The following is a 16,691-nucleotide window of genomic DNA, read 5'->3' as shown; positions in this document are numbered from 1 at the left end:
AGTCAAATAGAAGTCCTGCATGTATTAAAAAGTCACCAGTTTTTTTGTTTTTTTACTATTTTATAGTTCCAAAGTAGATTGTTCTTTAAGCAATTCCCCGTTTTTTTTTTTAAACATCTACCGTTGTTTCACACTTGCAAAATGATGCTAATATTTCAATGTTATTTTCCATTAATTAATTGAAAAACTAAGAGAATCAGAGGTAAAGGTGTGAGGTATATACAGGTAGAAATTTTCCTATACCATTTTTATCAAAATTGAGAACATTTGGAAACTGTCTGTTACTTGTTGCAAAAGAGTGGGCATCACTTCCCTATCACCCATGGCAACTCTCCTAGTCTCCAAAACAGTTAATGATATCTTCACACTTCGAAAAGGACCCCAAATTTTGCTCTACTCTCCTTTTGCTCACCTAAATTATTTTTTTTAATTTGTCTCCTCAGATTTTGAATAAGGCAATTGTTGAAGAAGCCAGCTTATGTTTGGTTGTTCTACTTCAAACAATGATGAAAATAATGATAAAGATAACAAGGTAGCCCTGGATTAACCCTGGTAGCACCTGGTTAGAGAACTAAAGGAAAACACACCACCACAGAGTTTAAAAAAAAAAAAAGTAGGAGAAAACTAAGTATAAACATAATTATAGGTCCACAACTATAAACATTTTAACTTCTTTTCATCCCTGTATTTGAAATGTTGTATATCTTAAAAAGCAATGAAATGGGAGATATTTTTATGAAACAAAACAAGTTTCTTTATTAGAATATCTTTTTAAAATTGTCTGTAAGCATTGATTTCTATCATAAAAGGATTTTTAAAATCAGCCTTGAGACAAATGTGAAAGCTTTCTTTAAGAGGCTGTATATATTGTGGGGCTCCATTTGATAGCTGTTAAGTCAGGATTCTAAATTTTCTCTGGTTTGTATTGATATAATTTTTATTCAAGATCAATAAGATGCTTTGAAAGGCAATATTAAAGGTCTAATTACGTTTGCTTGTTTTCATTCCCCTAATGAAGAATCAAAAGAATTGGGAAGAATTGCTTTTTGAATTTCTTTATTGTCAGTCACTTTTTTTTTTTTTTTACTGTAAAGCCTATACTGTATGCATTTTCAATGATTCTGTCTTTTTAATATGATGTGTAATATTTTTATTTCTTCTTTAGTTACTCTTAATTTTGCATTATAAAGATATTAATTAATTAATTCTAAAAAATAAGAACAATTTAAAGCTCATTGGTTCAGGAAGGCATTTTTCTTCTCTGAATATTCTGAACATTTATTTCAGTATACCTCTTTATTCATGTGTGTTCAGGATGATTTGCATTGGTATCCCAAATTGTTACTTGTTCAGGGCTTCCTTGTAGTATTGGTATTTTGTGGCATATTGTTTGTTAAATTTTCATAGTCTAACTTAAAGCTTTGTGTTTCCTATATTTACTTTTTGTGTTTTATGGTGATATTGTGTTGTGCATGTTATTTTTCTTATGCTTTGACCTTATGTTCGAACTAAAGTCCTGTAAAATGCTTTGAGCATGGAAAAGGAAATATATAAATAAAATGCATTATTATTTATCTAGTTGATTAAAATGGTCCTTATGAAAAGAAATATAGTGGAACTTCCCACTGTTAAAAAACCTAGAATATTAGGCCATCAGAAGCACCTAAACTGGATTTACAGGTGCTGGTCATAAAATTAGATTATTATGACAAAGTTGATTTATTTCAGTAATTCCATTCAAAAAGTGAAACTTGTATATTAGATTCATTCATTACACACAGACTGATGTATTTCAAATGTTTATTTCTTTTAATTTTGAGGATTATAACTGACAACTAATGAAAGTCCCAAATTCAGTATCTCGGAAAATTAGAATATCAATTAAGACCAATGCAAAAAAAGGATTTTTAGAAATGTTGGCCAACTGAAAGGTATGAACATGAAAAGTATGAGCAGGTACAGCACTCAATATTTAGTTGGGGCTCCTTTGGCCTGGATTACTGCAGCAATGCGGCGTGGGATGGAGTCAATCAGTCTGTGGCACTGCTCAGGTGTAATGAGAGCCCATGTTGCTCTGATAGTGGCCTTCAGCTCTTCTGAATTGTTGGGTCTGGCGTATTGCAGCTTCTTCACAATACCTCAGATTTTATACCATAGTCCTTAAACCAGGTACTGGTAGCTATGGCACTGTGTGCAGGTGCCAGGTCCTGTTGGAAAATGAAATCTGCATCTCCATAAAGTTCGTCAGCAGCAGGAAGCATGAAGTGCTCTAAAACTTTCTGGTAGATGGCTGCGTTGACCTTGGACCTCAGAAAACACAATGGACCAACACCAGCAGATGACATGGCACCCCAAACCATCACTGACTGTGGAAACTTTACACTGGACCTCAAGCAACATGGATTCTGTGCCTCTCCTCTCTTCCTCCAGACTCTGGGACCTTGATTTCCAAAGGAAATGCAAAATTTACTTTCATCAGAGAACATAACTTTGGACCACTCCGCAGCAATCCAGTCCTTTTTGTCTTTAGCTCAGGCGAGACTCTTCTGACACTGTCTCTTGTTCAACAGTGGCTTGACACAAGGAATGCGACACCTGAAACCCATGTCTTGCATACATCTTTGCGTGGTGGTTCTTGAAGCACTGACTCCAGCTGCAGTCCACTCATTGTGAATCTCCCCCACAGTTTTGAATGGGTTTTGTTTCACAATCCTATCCAGGGTGCGGTCATCCCTATTGCTTTTACACTTTTTTCTACCACATCTTGTCCTTCCCTTCGCCTCTCTATTAATGTGCTTGGACACAGATCTCTGTGAACAGCCAGCCTCTTTAGCAATGACCTTTTGTATCTTGCCCTCCTTGTGCAAGGTGTCAATGGTCGTCTTTTGGACAACTGTCAAGCCAGCAGTCTTCCCCATGATTGTGTAGCCTACAGAACTAGACTGAGAGACCATTTAAAAGCTTTTGCAGGTGTTTTGAGTTAATTAGCTGATTAGAGTGTGGTACCAGGTGTATTCTATATTGAACCTTTTCACAATATTCCAAATTTCCGAGATACTGAATTTGGGTCTTTCATTAGTTGTCAGTTATAATCATCAAAATTAAATAAAATAAACATCTGAAATACATCAGTCTATGTGTAATGAATGAATCTAATATACAAGTTTCACTTTTTGAATGGAATTACTGAAATAAATCAACTTTGTCATGATATTCTAATTTTATGACCAGCACCTGTATTCTTAAAAGTATATGCACAATATTTCACTGTGAGATAAACCATAACTGTGATCATTTAATTATATTGTAATATACATTTTTGGTCATATCTCCATACCCTAAGACAGTAAACTAAATACACCACATACACAGATGGAGGTTGAACATAAAAAGGTTATGGTGTGGATGGATATTTTCCATGTCAGATAATTATGTGAATGCAAATATTAAACAATCTGACAACTTCTTTAAGGCCTGTAATATATCATGTACTCAGTAACTGATCCGTATGATTATGAATGCAACTGTAATGCTTAGCTATATTTTTTTTAACTGCCCCGAACCAAAGTTATGTTATGAGACCTGCCATAATAATGATGACACAAAAAAGAATAAGTAACAAATAGATAGAAGGACTTGTGACCAGTACTCCAACTGAGATGTGTTCCCATACACAATGCAAATCCCAGTTCACACCACAATCATTTTAAAGTAAATAAGAATACTGATAGAATATAATGCTCCTACTCTCAAACAAATCTTTTTTTTTATTTTGCTTTATACAATTACTCGTACAGGGGGTCCTCAGGTTATGACACAGTTTCGTTCCTACAACAATGATGTAACCTGAATTTTGGTGTAAGGTGAAATACCCCCTCATCCTAAGTCACTTACCTATTCCAACACATTTGCAAAATCATAATCTAGAACATAAAAACACAACTAAGCCCCAGATAAAGGACATAAAAATACTGTACACTGTACTGTAGTAACAGAAAAAATTCTCACGTCTCAATTTTTAAAAAGTTTTTATGGGAGTGAGCGTTGTAAACTTGAAACGTTGTATGTCAAGCCGTTGTAACCTGAGGACCCCCTGTATTAGGAATTTGTTAGTTTTAGCATACCCCTTGGGGTCAGAGCACAGGGTCAGCCATTGTACACAGCACCCCTGGAGCAACTGAAAGTTAAGGGCCTTGCTCAAGGACTCAGCAGAGTAGGATCTCTTTTGGCAGTGACAGGGATTCGAACCGGCAACCTTCGGGATACCAGCGCAGATCCTTAGCCTCAGAGCCACCACTCCGCCCTAAAATACACTTCATATTCAAAATAAAGCCAAGTGATTCAATCTGAAGCCAAATGTAAATCTTCAAAATGCTTAGAAAATTCAAACTATCCCAAGACTTAGTTTTTGATGATAAGCTCTTTATGAGGAGCAAAGGATTCAAGAGCATGTAAGAATTTTCACAATTGAAAGAAAAGAAAAAAAGAAAAAAAAAAAAAAACACCACTTATACTGTGCTATAGAAGAGGCGTATTTAGCCAAAATATAATATTTAATATCAACTACATAACTCGCAAAAGAAAAATGCATTTCAAACTTACACCTCAGAGTTCGAGGGAAAAAATCTGTAGTTTCATGCGATGTGACTGAGGGTGTCAGATCGTCAGCTGACGACTGAGTTTCTTCATCATCACCAGATAAGAGGTCCTTAGCAATTTCTTCCTATTTAACACAAGCAAAAAAAAAAAAAAAACAATTACAGCAGTGTAGGAAAGGGCAATTTTTTCCTTTGCCAACTGAAACCCATAGGCATGTTACAAATGATCGTGAGAATTTAGCAAAATGAACAAAACATTTTCTTGCTGTACATATTTATATGTCAAGCTTTGTGCACCAGTAAATACTAGCTTCATTAATATAGCAATAATACAATTGTTCACCGAACACTCAGAATATGAAACCAATACAAGATGCACTTTAAAGCAGGTAAGCTTTTATCTGTTGTTCCTCCACCTTCTTCCACCTCTCAAGCCTACACAGTGTTAAATCACTGGAAAACATCCGGGATTAAAACACTTAAGAGGACTGTATATAGATAATGTTTTGTATCTAATGAATAATTATGCAATTTTTCCACTACTTTCAAATTAGAAATTTTGCTAAAATGAACGTTCATAATTTTCCACACCTTCCACCCATTTTTATTCCAGAAGAAATAACTAATCAGACTTAAACACTGAGACAGCATTTCAACAATATATATAAAAAAATAACACAAAATGAGATCATATAGAAAACTTTATTTTGTGTTTTGTTCTGTGATATTATTCTGTAAATCAAATGTTTAGAAAAGATTTTTAATGATTAACTATTTTGGGACATTGCTAGAATGTACCATTTATTTGAGTGCTCATTAGTTTGTCTTAAATATTTACTGGCTACTATATGTAAATGAACCTAACTGATAACAGAAGCTGGCCTCTTAACAGCAGCAAGACTTGCTGCTCACATAGTGATTCTCCAGTTAGTGTAAATAAAGTACATGCTTGAATTTCATTTATAGTGATTTTCTGCAACAATCTTGTTTAAAATTGTCCAAAATGTATCCATAGCAAGGTCCAACCTTGCAATCTAGCTCACAGATCTAGGGCCACATGTTTTGGGAGTGCACCAAATTAATATAATTTTGGAGAAATATCTCAATGCTTATCAAACAGCCTTGGTGTCACAATCACTCCTTACAGCTGTTTTGGGTATACTCCCCGATGGGCTTGAAGTGGATAAGAACAAATTGATTATCAGTCTATACCACACTACTAGCATGTAAATTTATCTTGCTTAACTGGAAGAATCTCAACCGACCTTTTACAAGTCAAGGTGCAGCTGATGTTCTATACTATCTGAATAGCAAAAATGTCAAATTCTGAGCTAGATGAGGAGTTCAAAACTGTAAAATAACAGCAAGATTTAAATTAACAAAATTTTAGAATAAGCATTCATTTTGGGGAAAATTATGTTTTCTCTTTTAAACTATTTTTGACCCTGCTCTTGGCCGTCCTAATATGACTTTATATTCATTAATTTTTTAAGTTCGGGTTGATAAAATGAATAAATTAAATGAAAGAAAAAAAAAAAAAACATTTTACCTAATCATAGGGATGAAAGTGATTAACAGCGGGAAAAAATAAAAAATTAATCAGGTGTATATGTCAGTTTTTCTTTACTAAATAAGAATTTTTTTTTTTACCATAAAAATCAATAGGCAATATATTGATTAAATTTCAAAATTATAAAAAAGGCTTCATATACAGTAACTCAGTAGGTACATGTTCAGATTGTGGAAAATTTTTACTAAAGTCAAAGATACAGCAGCTCACCTATGGTCAACTGGCACTTGTTGCCTCTATTCCATGTTACAATTATTATAGGTAGTTATTTGAAATTTTTTTTAAAAAATTCTAATTCCGTTGTTGCTGGATTTGAGCCATAATCCATAACTCCTCCTTGTCGGCAAAGACAGTATAGCAGGAGGCAGACTGTGAGCGGTGAGAAGTGACCCATGTCACTGACAGCAGGGAATTAAAGGATTACAGTTCCCACAGGTGGGATATCCTCGCAAATGAATATAAAACAGCTTCATGCATAGAGACTGCAAGATCAATCTGGAGAGGGATCAAGTTTGAAATGACGAACAAGAAAAAGTGGGGACGCAATCACAACCAGTAAAGTGGACAAGAGCAGGATGGAACAACACTGAAACAAAAGTACAAAGGTACTCCAGTCTGGTCCTTGAGGTCTGCATGTTTTTTGTTCCAACCCAATTGCGTAATTAGAAGCCAATCCTAGCCAACAAGAGAAATTACTTCATGGTTTTCATTCTTCCGTATTATGTCATTTTTATAATGGATATTTAAATCATTTGGACGGGATTAACAAAAACAATTTTCTGCATTCTGAAACAGACATTATAGTGAGATATAAAGTTATAACAAATTTAGATATCTTGGACCTTTTCCCATGGTGCTACAGTCACATGGAAAAGTCTGAGCACCCTTACTTAAAATGTCCTTTACTTAGAATAGCTAAGATAGCAGAAGATAAACTGATCACCAAAAATGTATACAGATGACATATCTCTCTAATATTTTAAACAAGATTACATTTTTATTTTCATCAGGTCACAGGTACAAAAAAACAAAAAAAATGAAAGGGCCTGAAGCAAAGGTTCCGGCACCGGACAGGGTCAGTACTTAGTAACACCCAATTTGGCAAGTATCATAGCTTGTAAATGCTTTTTGTAGCCAGCTAAGAGTCCCTCAGTTCTAACACAGGGTATTTTCTCCCATTTTTCCTCACAAAAGATCTCTATTTCTGCAAGATTCTTGGGCTGTCTTGTATGCACTGTCCCTTTGAGATCTATCCACAGATTTTCAATGATGTTTAGGGCAGGGGACTGCGAGGGCCATGGCAAAACCGAGGCATTCCACTGAAGATTTTCAGGTGTGTTTCAATTATTTCCTTGTTGTAGGATTAATTGTCTTTTTAAATTCAGCTTTTTTAAATTTGATGGATGATGTGACATTTGCTTCCAGAATTTGCTGGTATTCATTTGAATCCATTCTTCCCTCTGCCGATGACACGTTCCCTGTGCCACTGGCTGTAACACAAGCCCAAAGCATGATTGATCTACCACTATACTAAACAGCTGGAGAGGTGCTCTTTACCTGGAATTCCGCCGGACTTGCTTCCAAAATGTACTAGACTTGTTAAACGTTCATTTGCAAACTTCAGGTGCTGAATTTTGTGGTTAGGAAGCAGGAAAGGTTTAATTCAGCGGGCTCTAACATGAAAGTCATATTTAAGTGTCACTGCACAGCAGAACAGTTTACCACCATTCCAGAGCCCCCTAAATCTTGACCCATGTAGGTCTTTTGCAGTCAAAAGGGGGGGGGGTTGTTATTTGCCTTCCTAGCAATCCAAGTTCTTTCAAAAAGCTTTCTTGGTCTCAACTTGACTGCCACCATTCCTGTTAACTGCCATTTCTTAATAACATTACAAACTGAGGAAACACCTAAATGAAAACGCTTGATATTTTCTTGAAGCCTTCTCCTGCTTTATAAGAATCAATTTTAATTTTCATAGTGCTAGGCAGCTGCTTAGAGGAGCCCATGACTGCTGATTATTGAGACAAAGTTTGTGAGGTCGGAGAATTTATACAGCTTTGCAATTTGCATCACCTGTGGTTTCCTAACGATGAGTGAATAAGCCATAATCCAAACAAACTAACTAATGTCTGAGACTAAGTTATCTGATATCTCAAATACCTTGGGGTGCCCAAACTTTTGCATGGTGCTCTTTTTTTTTTTTTTCTTTAAATATAATTGCAAAAAGCAGGAACAATATACTAATCTTGCATGAAACACTGAGTAGAAGATGAACACATTAAAAATGACACATTTCAATTATTCACAGTACGAGACATTTTAAGCAAGGGTCCCCAAACTGTACATGCTTAACTATTTGTATCATTTTCCTGTGTCTGGGGGATTTGATAATGCGACAGTCTCTTAATTTTCTTTACAGCCCTCAGAAACAAACAAGCCAATCCAGAAAACCTGTAGCCCCACCTCTAACCAATGCACGTTTTTCAGTCAATTGCATTGTAAAACTCCATGCCGTGTGATTGAGCGATGTGTAGGAAGACACACAAGTGTTGGCCCTACACTGTAGTAATCTACTTGTGTATTTTTCTCCATTTTTCAAGCCAAAGCATCAGCTGTTAAACAGGGATACCTTTGGTAGCCCAACTCTCTTATATGGCTCTTCGTTTCTTTCAATAGCAATAATTAACTGCAGATCCCAGGAGAGAATACAGTCATGGGCACGCTCATTCATTTCCACCCTCTAGATACAGTTAGAAGCCACATATAAATTCCAGCACAAATTAAAAGTTTGAAGATATGGAAGCACTTGAAGCTGCGCAGAAGACAGCAACCAGGGCATTAAAAGACTTGAGGTCATGTCATACTCTAAAAGACTCCGAGAATCAATCCTATTTAGTCCTAAGCAGGGGAAACTGCATGGGGACCGCATACAGTTGTTCAAAATTCTCACAGGCAATTAAAATGTAGTAGCATGAGGTTATTGGAAAGAGTAGTGGGAGCTAGGTTGAGAAGGGAGGTGAGGATTAATGAGCACCAGTATGGTTTCATGTTGAGAAAGAGCACTACAGATATGTTTGATCTGAGGGTGTTGTTGGAGAAATATAGAGAAGGCCAGAAGGAGCTTCATTGTGTCTTTCTGGATCTAGAGAAAGCATACGACACTGTACCTAGAAAGAAGTTGTGGTATTGTATGAGGAAGTCAGGAGTAGCAGAGAAGTATTTAAGAGTGGAAAAGGATATGTACGAATGACAGTGGCGAGGTCTGCAGTAGGAGTGATGAATGCATTTAAGGTGGAGGTGGGATTACATCAGGGATCAGCTCTGAGCCCTCTCTTAGCTGCTATGGACAGGTTGAGAGAAGAGATTTGACAGGAGTCCCCTTGGACAATTATGTTTGTGGATGACATTGTGATTCGTAACAAGAGTAAGGAGCAGGTTGAGGAGACCCTGGAGACATGGAGAAATGCTTTAGAGAGGAGAGAAATGAAGGTCAGTAGGATCAAGACAGAATACATTTGTGAATACGAGGAATGCCAGAGGAGTAGGTGAGGAGACAGGGAGTAGCGTTGTTGAAGGTGGCTGAGTTTAAATACTCGGGATCAACAGTACAGAGTAAAGAGGAGTGAGGTGAAGAAGAGAGTGCAGGAAGAGTTTGAATGGGTGGAGAAGAGTGTCAGGAGTGATCTGCGACAGATGGATACCAGCAAGAGTGAAAGGCAAGGTCTACAAGACAGTAGTGAGGCCAGCTATGTTACATGGGTTGTAGATGGTGGCACTGGCAAAAAGACGGGACAAAGCTGGAAGTGGCTTGATTAAATGTGTTAAGATTTGGGTGTGACAAGGATAAACAGGATAAGGAACGAGTACATTAGAGGGTCAGCTCAGGTTGAATGGTTTGGAGATCGCTATAAACTGTAATCATGAGTTCATGGCTCTCTTTTGGCTTTATCCCTTCTTTTGTGAGAAATTCTATTACTGAACGTTGCTCCAAATCTAGCATTTTCTTACTTGATTCACAGGACGGCTCTCCAGACATCCTGTCTCTTAGAATGTTAGGCTCGCACTGAGCCACAACTGTGCATGAGTAACCTTGAGACTTGTCACAACAAGGATAAAAAGGCAAGGAAGCAATAGTGAAGAGAGATGTAAAAGAATTTCATATAATGCACAATAATTTTAATAGGAATTATCTCTTCTACACTTTTTTGGGGGCTGGCTCTGTCAAAATACCAGAGCCTCAATGTTTTTTCTTGTGTTCATATGTCAACCATGTGCACAACCTGATAATTGTCCTAAGACTAATGAGCCAGGTATACTCAAATAGAGACTTGCCACAGTTAATATGCAGGCGAAATATGTCATTGACTGAATTGCAGTGTTCAAGCAAAACAAGCTCAGAGGCAGGTAAATCAGTGTCTGAGTTCACTTCTTGGAAAGCGGTCAAATGTTTGGGTGGAAACTGTATGTCAGTAGTGCAAATGATATCTGCAAGTTTTGATTTATGTAGTAATATATTACTCTGAAGCCCCTCTCACTTGTAAGACCAATCCAAAAGTCAGTTTTAAGTGTAACTTTAGGCTACATTCATGTACATAACAAATAAGTAATACAGGCTTCCTAATGGAAACATTCTCTTGAACACCCTTAGAAGCGGTAGCTACCAGTTTGACAATCCAGAGAAATCAAAGTGAATTAGCCAAGTTGTAGTATAATATTGACTGCTTAACTCATTAATCAAAAATAAAACCAACCACATCAGCCAGAAAAAGCCAACTTTGTGGTCTAATTTTATTTGAAGCATTTATATTATATTTTATTATAAAAAAAAGTTCATCTTTACCTGATTTTTATGCAAACCGATTAACAAATCAACAGCAACTTCACTTTTGTCCCAAAAGGGCAGATAAATACAAACTAAGTATGAAAGTGAGACCTTTAAATTCCTATCTCAAGCATTTTTGCTGGGAATGGCTGGGTTTTAAGCTTACGGCTTCAAAGTAAAATGCTTTTCCATACAGCCAGAGATAATGTCTTGGGTAATAGTGAGCTGCTGAAAGATTTTACCATCAACAAAGTACAGTAGTTTAGTAATTTTTGTTCTATTACTGTACACATTCTGTACCATAGGTCAGTCTTTTTTCCCCCTAATGCTCCTGCAGTACAAACATGGACCTGGAACATTTTTGTATCTAGTAATTCAGGGGTTTGCAATCCAAACTAGATAATTAGAGATAATTAGATTGACTGGCCACTAATTTAAAGCTGTAAATAATATAAAATATAAATAAACCAGTAAATGGTAATTAGTAAACTGACTATTCAAAAAAAAAAAATTTTTTGAGCTTTTTAAGCTTTACAGTAATTTAGTTGTAGTCCTCATTTACACATGGTATTATGGTAGCTGAGCTAGCATGTCCTTTTTTGCTATGAACGTCCTGTAAACAGAGAGCAGTAAGACAGACTATCAAGGAGAAAGAAGACATGAATCTTAGCCTTTACGCTGAAGAAAGCGATTCCTTTGCATAAAGTACTCCAGAGTAGTCATCCTGTGTAATTACACAAATGGCAAAAAAGCTACTTTAAAGAATTCACATCTTTAAATTTTGTCCTTTAAAATGAACACCAATTGTCGGAGTTTGGACAGCGAGTAAGTATGTGTTAATTATGGCAGCTCACATTTTAAAATTAGAAAAAGAGGAGATAAAGAATCTAAAATTGCTGCTCAATAAACAATAGGCACGCTAGCTTAACAGCAAAATTGGTCTATGTTACTTGTAAACCCGTTAAGCATGTTAGACTTTTATCCTCTTGATAAACACCTTATCAGAATCAGAAATAACTTTTATTGGCCTGGTATACTAATGTGTACTATAAATTTATCCTGATTTGAACAATTGACCTTTATGTTTGTATTGTATTTATTATTTGTGTTAGTCATTTTGGTAAAAAACAGGTACTGTATAATTAAAATGAAAATGCATATTTATAATTACATCTCAAGAGTTAGGAATGCCTAGCTAGTATACTGACAAAAAAAACTATAATACATATTTAACCGCAAAAAACAGAGGCACAATTAATAATTAAAACTTAAGCGCATGTACATTTATATTTAAATTTTGTTTAAATGCCAATATCAGTTAATTGAATCAATGTGTGAGAACATGCATATTTTTTTCTTAGAACAATGGTAAAAACTATTTTTTTTTTGATTAAGCCTGGTTTCAGATAAGTGCATTACAGAAAGAAATTAAACAATAAGAAATCTTGTAATTATGAGCAGCATTTTATCTTCTTTAATGCCATATGTATTATGCATAAATATATTTTCTACATATTCAATTAGTTATAAAAGAAGTCTGGTTATACAGGACACAAGTTTTTTTTTGTTTTTTAAAGGAAAAAAAAAAAACTAGCTGATCCAGTAATAGGATATCTGTGGTCGGTATTGGCCATAAAAAACCTCATTGTAGCATCACTATTCTAAACTGTGCACCCTGCCACTCTCTAAAAAACACCATTATCAATCAAGAAGCATCACAGATATTTCCAAACAAAGGAGTATATTGATTACTAAAACCATCATTTGTAAAGTACTACACTACAAAAAGACTTATTTTTGATACAGAAAATAACTAAGCTAGAACTATACATACATCTATTACTGATTATTAGCATACATGTACATATTGAAACTCAGAAATCCATTTAAGTACCAAAAGTGAGAAAACAATATGTAACAGCACTTTTAACTCTATATTGATAATCTTTGATGGGTACACTTAGTTACTGCACAATGAACTGCACTGTTAGGATAAGTATATCATCCTTTCGTGGAGGACTCTGATAGGTATAAGAGTGAGGCATGCATTTACATGTTTGAACATAAAGCAATAGTACTGCGGCAACCTGTGACTAGTTTTGAAGGCAACAATACAAGTCTGCTAGGTGGCATGGTCGGTCTGTATTCCTGGGCTTGGCTTGTTCGGGAGAACATTTCATTTTTCCTCTATAGCTTCTTTATGAAAACATAACTTAATTTTGTGGCACTCAGTTAACGTGATACATGCAGACTAGGGTTACTACTCTTTCATTTACATAAAAAGAAGACAATCTGGTGTCTGAAAATTCAAATAAATTTGGTGGGCGAGGAGTGACAAGAGTTAGCAAAATCTTTACAGACAACTCTAGACAGAAATTCAGACTTTAGCAGATAAAGAGTAATACAGTATATTTACATAGACTTAAAATTAATTACACAATATGGAGTCTGAATACAGTACTCTGTGCTGTTTTGGTCTCCACATTACAAAAAGTAAAAAACGAGAGAAGTCTGAAAAAAAGCTACTTGATTTATCTCAGGAATGCAGATTATAAGCTATGAATAAAGATTCAAGTTTCAGTTTAAACAGAGATATTAAGTTGTAGCAAAAGTACTTAAAACTATAAAGTAAGTTAGTGGGGTATAAGCTAGCTGTTACTTTAAAATGACTCTTTTTAATTTGTTCACTGAAACCCAGAAGGAATTATTTTAGACTAAAATTCTGACAAACTTTACAAGGTACTTCTTACCACTTACGGGCACAGAGAGACAGAATAAGTTGCCAAGTCTGGTGGTACAAATTTTAACCTGATAATCTGCAATAATTAGGACAGTAGTTTAATTCAACAAAATGTCTTTTCATATCAAAACTCCTCTTAACTACTACACAATAAAATGCTACTTACTGTCTGTGTGTCCCTTGGAGCAATCTAACTGGTAAGTTTCCCCAAAGTTAATTGCAACAGACAAGTATCAGTGGGCAAGACAGGATGACACACAGAAGGAAATCAAGAGGGTGCAAGGTTCAAACCCCTGATTGGGACTATTTTTTTAACAAAAGAAGCAGCTGAAATTGAGCATTTCCACAACAATGGTCACTAAATACTAATGAAGCACAGCCCGAATCCCCTTCAAAGACCAAGTATTTGCAAGATATGAATGATGTTTTTACAGCATTTAATGGGCGCCAGGGTGGGGTTGGGGGTGTTGTCAAAAAAGCAGAAAGGAGGCAAGTATGGCACCTCGAAATGCACTCTTGAGAAGCAGACTTTGCAACATGATCAAGAGAGGCCGAGACACAAAAGGATATGGAGGGGAAGGCACAGAAGGAATGGTGACGAGATCCATATGGCAAAAGATATAAAATATTTTTACATTTATTCTACTGCCGTTAGACGACAGGTAATGTAGCTAGTTAACTGTATTTTCCTGGCAAGTTGAAGGTCATCATTTTATTTGCAAAATACAGGGTGAGCGATAATGAAGTACCACATTTCTTACAGTCACTGAGTGAGGTAGAGGCAGCCAAGTGGCTTGGAGTGGATGTCCTTTGATAGGTGATCCCTTGTAGTTTTCAGTCTGCAACATGCCTTGGTCCAGTGCGCACTGTGCTTTCGCTGTTGATATGTTATTCAAAAACAACAAATCTATCATCACTATGCAATGCACTTTCCAAAAGCACTTCAGCATTCCTCCTAACAGTGATGTCCCAAATGGGAAAACAATTCTTCAGTGGGTGGCTAAATTTAGACAGACGGGAACAACATTGAACAAAAAATCTCCAGGCCATCCTTGGACTGTACGAAGCCTGAAAACATCCAAGCTGTAAGGGCATCAGTTTTGTAGTCTCCTAGACCTTCAGTGTGCAAACATGCTTCTGCCTTAAGCATTTCCAATACATCTTTATGGAGGATTTTGCACACAGGATCTTCATTTACATCCATACAAAATAATGGCAGTGCAGGAACTCATTGAGACAGACTGGAAGAACTGTAGAGAGTTGTGCACGAACATTCTGCAAACCGTTCAAGATGCCATCATGTGCAGTAGCGAGGCTCATTTTCATTTGAATGGTTGCATAAATAAGCAAAACTTTTGCTATTGTGCTGAAACCAACCCTCGTGAACTTCATCAGATCCCCCTGCACAGTGTGCATGTTACAGTTTGGTACACCATTGTAGAATTTGGCTTTATAGGCCCTTAATTTTTTAGGAGGGGGAGCAACGGTCACCGTCACTTCAGAACGTTACATTGAAATTCTAGATTACTTTTTGCGGCCCTAACTGGAAGAAATGGAAGTTTTGTGGGAGATGTTTTTAGGGAAGCTGATCTGTGGTGATGTCAGTTTGGCTTTCACATTCGCCACATCTTGCTCTGTGCGATTTCTTCTTGTGACGTGATCTAAAGTCGAAGGTATACACCCAAAGCCCTCAAAGACGCTATTCACCACGAAATCACCGCTATTCCCCTTGAAATGACCGAACAAGTCATGCAAGTGTTCAAAAATCTAGAAAAGTGTATTGCTAATGATGGAAACCACCTTGAAGACATCACTTTTAAAACACAGTGAAAAAAATCTGTTTTGTATACTCTTTCTTGTGTCGTTCTTAAATTTATCTTGTAGAAAAAGGGTAAAAAAAAAGGACGGCCCTAAGCAGCCCTATGTTTTCCATGAAAAGGTAGAAATAAAAAGTAAAACATCCATTCACAAAGATAATTAGAGAGAGAGGAAAAAAACTGGGGGGCATTAGCAAGAAAACTGATTTTAACAAAAAACAGGAGCAAATCACCCATTTAAAAAAAAAAATGTCAGCCAATTACACCGTGCTGCAATATGTGGAGCAAGATGACATAATGCAGACTTTTTTGGAAACATTTTTGTATAGATAACAGTTAATATCTAAATATTAAATATTACTTTTTGCAACATAAAATATCACCTTTAAAGCTACTGATGATGTTTAAAATCTATAAACATACTCACCTTATCTAGCGTCATATCAGGTAACTCATCAGCAAGTTCTTCAGGAGAGCTACCAACACTCGAACCAGCAACTGGGTTCATTGAGGCTTCATAACGATAAATGGCTAGTAACTCTTCTAAAGGCATGTTACCTTCCTGTTTGTTAAAAAGAAAAAAAAATCAAAACCTTTACACAGAACCACAAATATACCATGAAAACAAAATATTTAATCAACATTTTCAATTTAAAATTCATCAATCTTTTTAAATTTTATACACTGAAGAACTACTGTGCTCCAGAATCTTGAGCTCTACCTGTGAAATTAACAGATTTGCCTCAAGGCTACTTAAGATTTTTCTACATTTTCTCTAGTTTTCCTTCCATATCCCAAAAATGCCCAAGCGAGACTCTCTGAAGACCGCAAACTGTCAGAATGTCAACATAGTTGAGGGCACATGTGCAACTGTACCCAGATTGACAAATAGCCCCTATGGAAGTTTGTTGCTTGTTCTAAATACTGCCTGGACAAGCACAAGAAATACATAATTAACCTAAACATGTTTGTGATATTCCAGAAATGCTTTGAATACTTAGAGAATACCCTACCCTCAAGCAATGTATTTTTTTTAAATGATCCTTACACCACATAACTTGTAGTAGTGGCCGAGAAAAAAATTTAATCTTATGCTTTTGTGGAGAAATTACATATTGAATATTTGCAATCGAAGGGGGCCCTACAG

At 36.1% G+C, this 16,691-nt stretch overlaps 1 protein-coding gene across 3 annotated transcripts in view; it reads right to left on the bottom strand.

The window, feature by feature from the left end:
- Positions 1 to 16,691, bottom strand: part of LOC120532603 (mesoderm induction early response protein 3-like) — a 43,761-nt gene that overhangs the window by 15,430 nt on the left and 11,640 nt on the right. For all 3 annotated transcript variants that reach the window (XM_039758748.1, XM_039758749.1, XM_039758750.1), the window contains 2 exons: positions 15,972 to 16,106; positions 4,603 to 4,723 (listed from right to left, as the gene is read on the bottom strand). In XM_039758748.1, coding sequence (XP_039614682.1) covers positions 4,603 to 4,723; positions 15,972 to 16,106 — 256 coding nt within the window. The remainder of the gene's footprint in view (positions 1 to 4,602; positions 4,724 to 15,971; positions 16,107 to 16,691) is intronic.

The sequence above is a fragment of the Polypterus senegalus genome, chromosome 7 (assembly GCF_016835505.1).
Source record: "Polypterus senegalus isolate Bchr_013 chromosome 7, ASM1683550v1, whole genome shotgun sequence".
Classification (NCBI taxonomy): domain Eukaryota; kingdom Metazoa; phylum Chordata; class Cladistia; order Polypteriformes; family Polypteridae; genus Polypterus; species Polypterus senegalus.
This window is presented reverse-complemented; position numbering and strand designations above follow the sequence as displayed.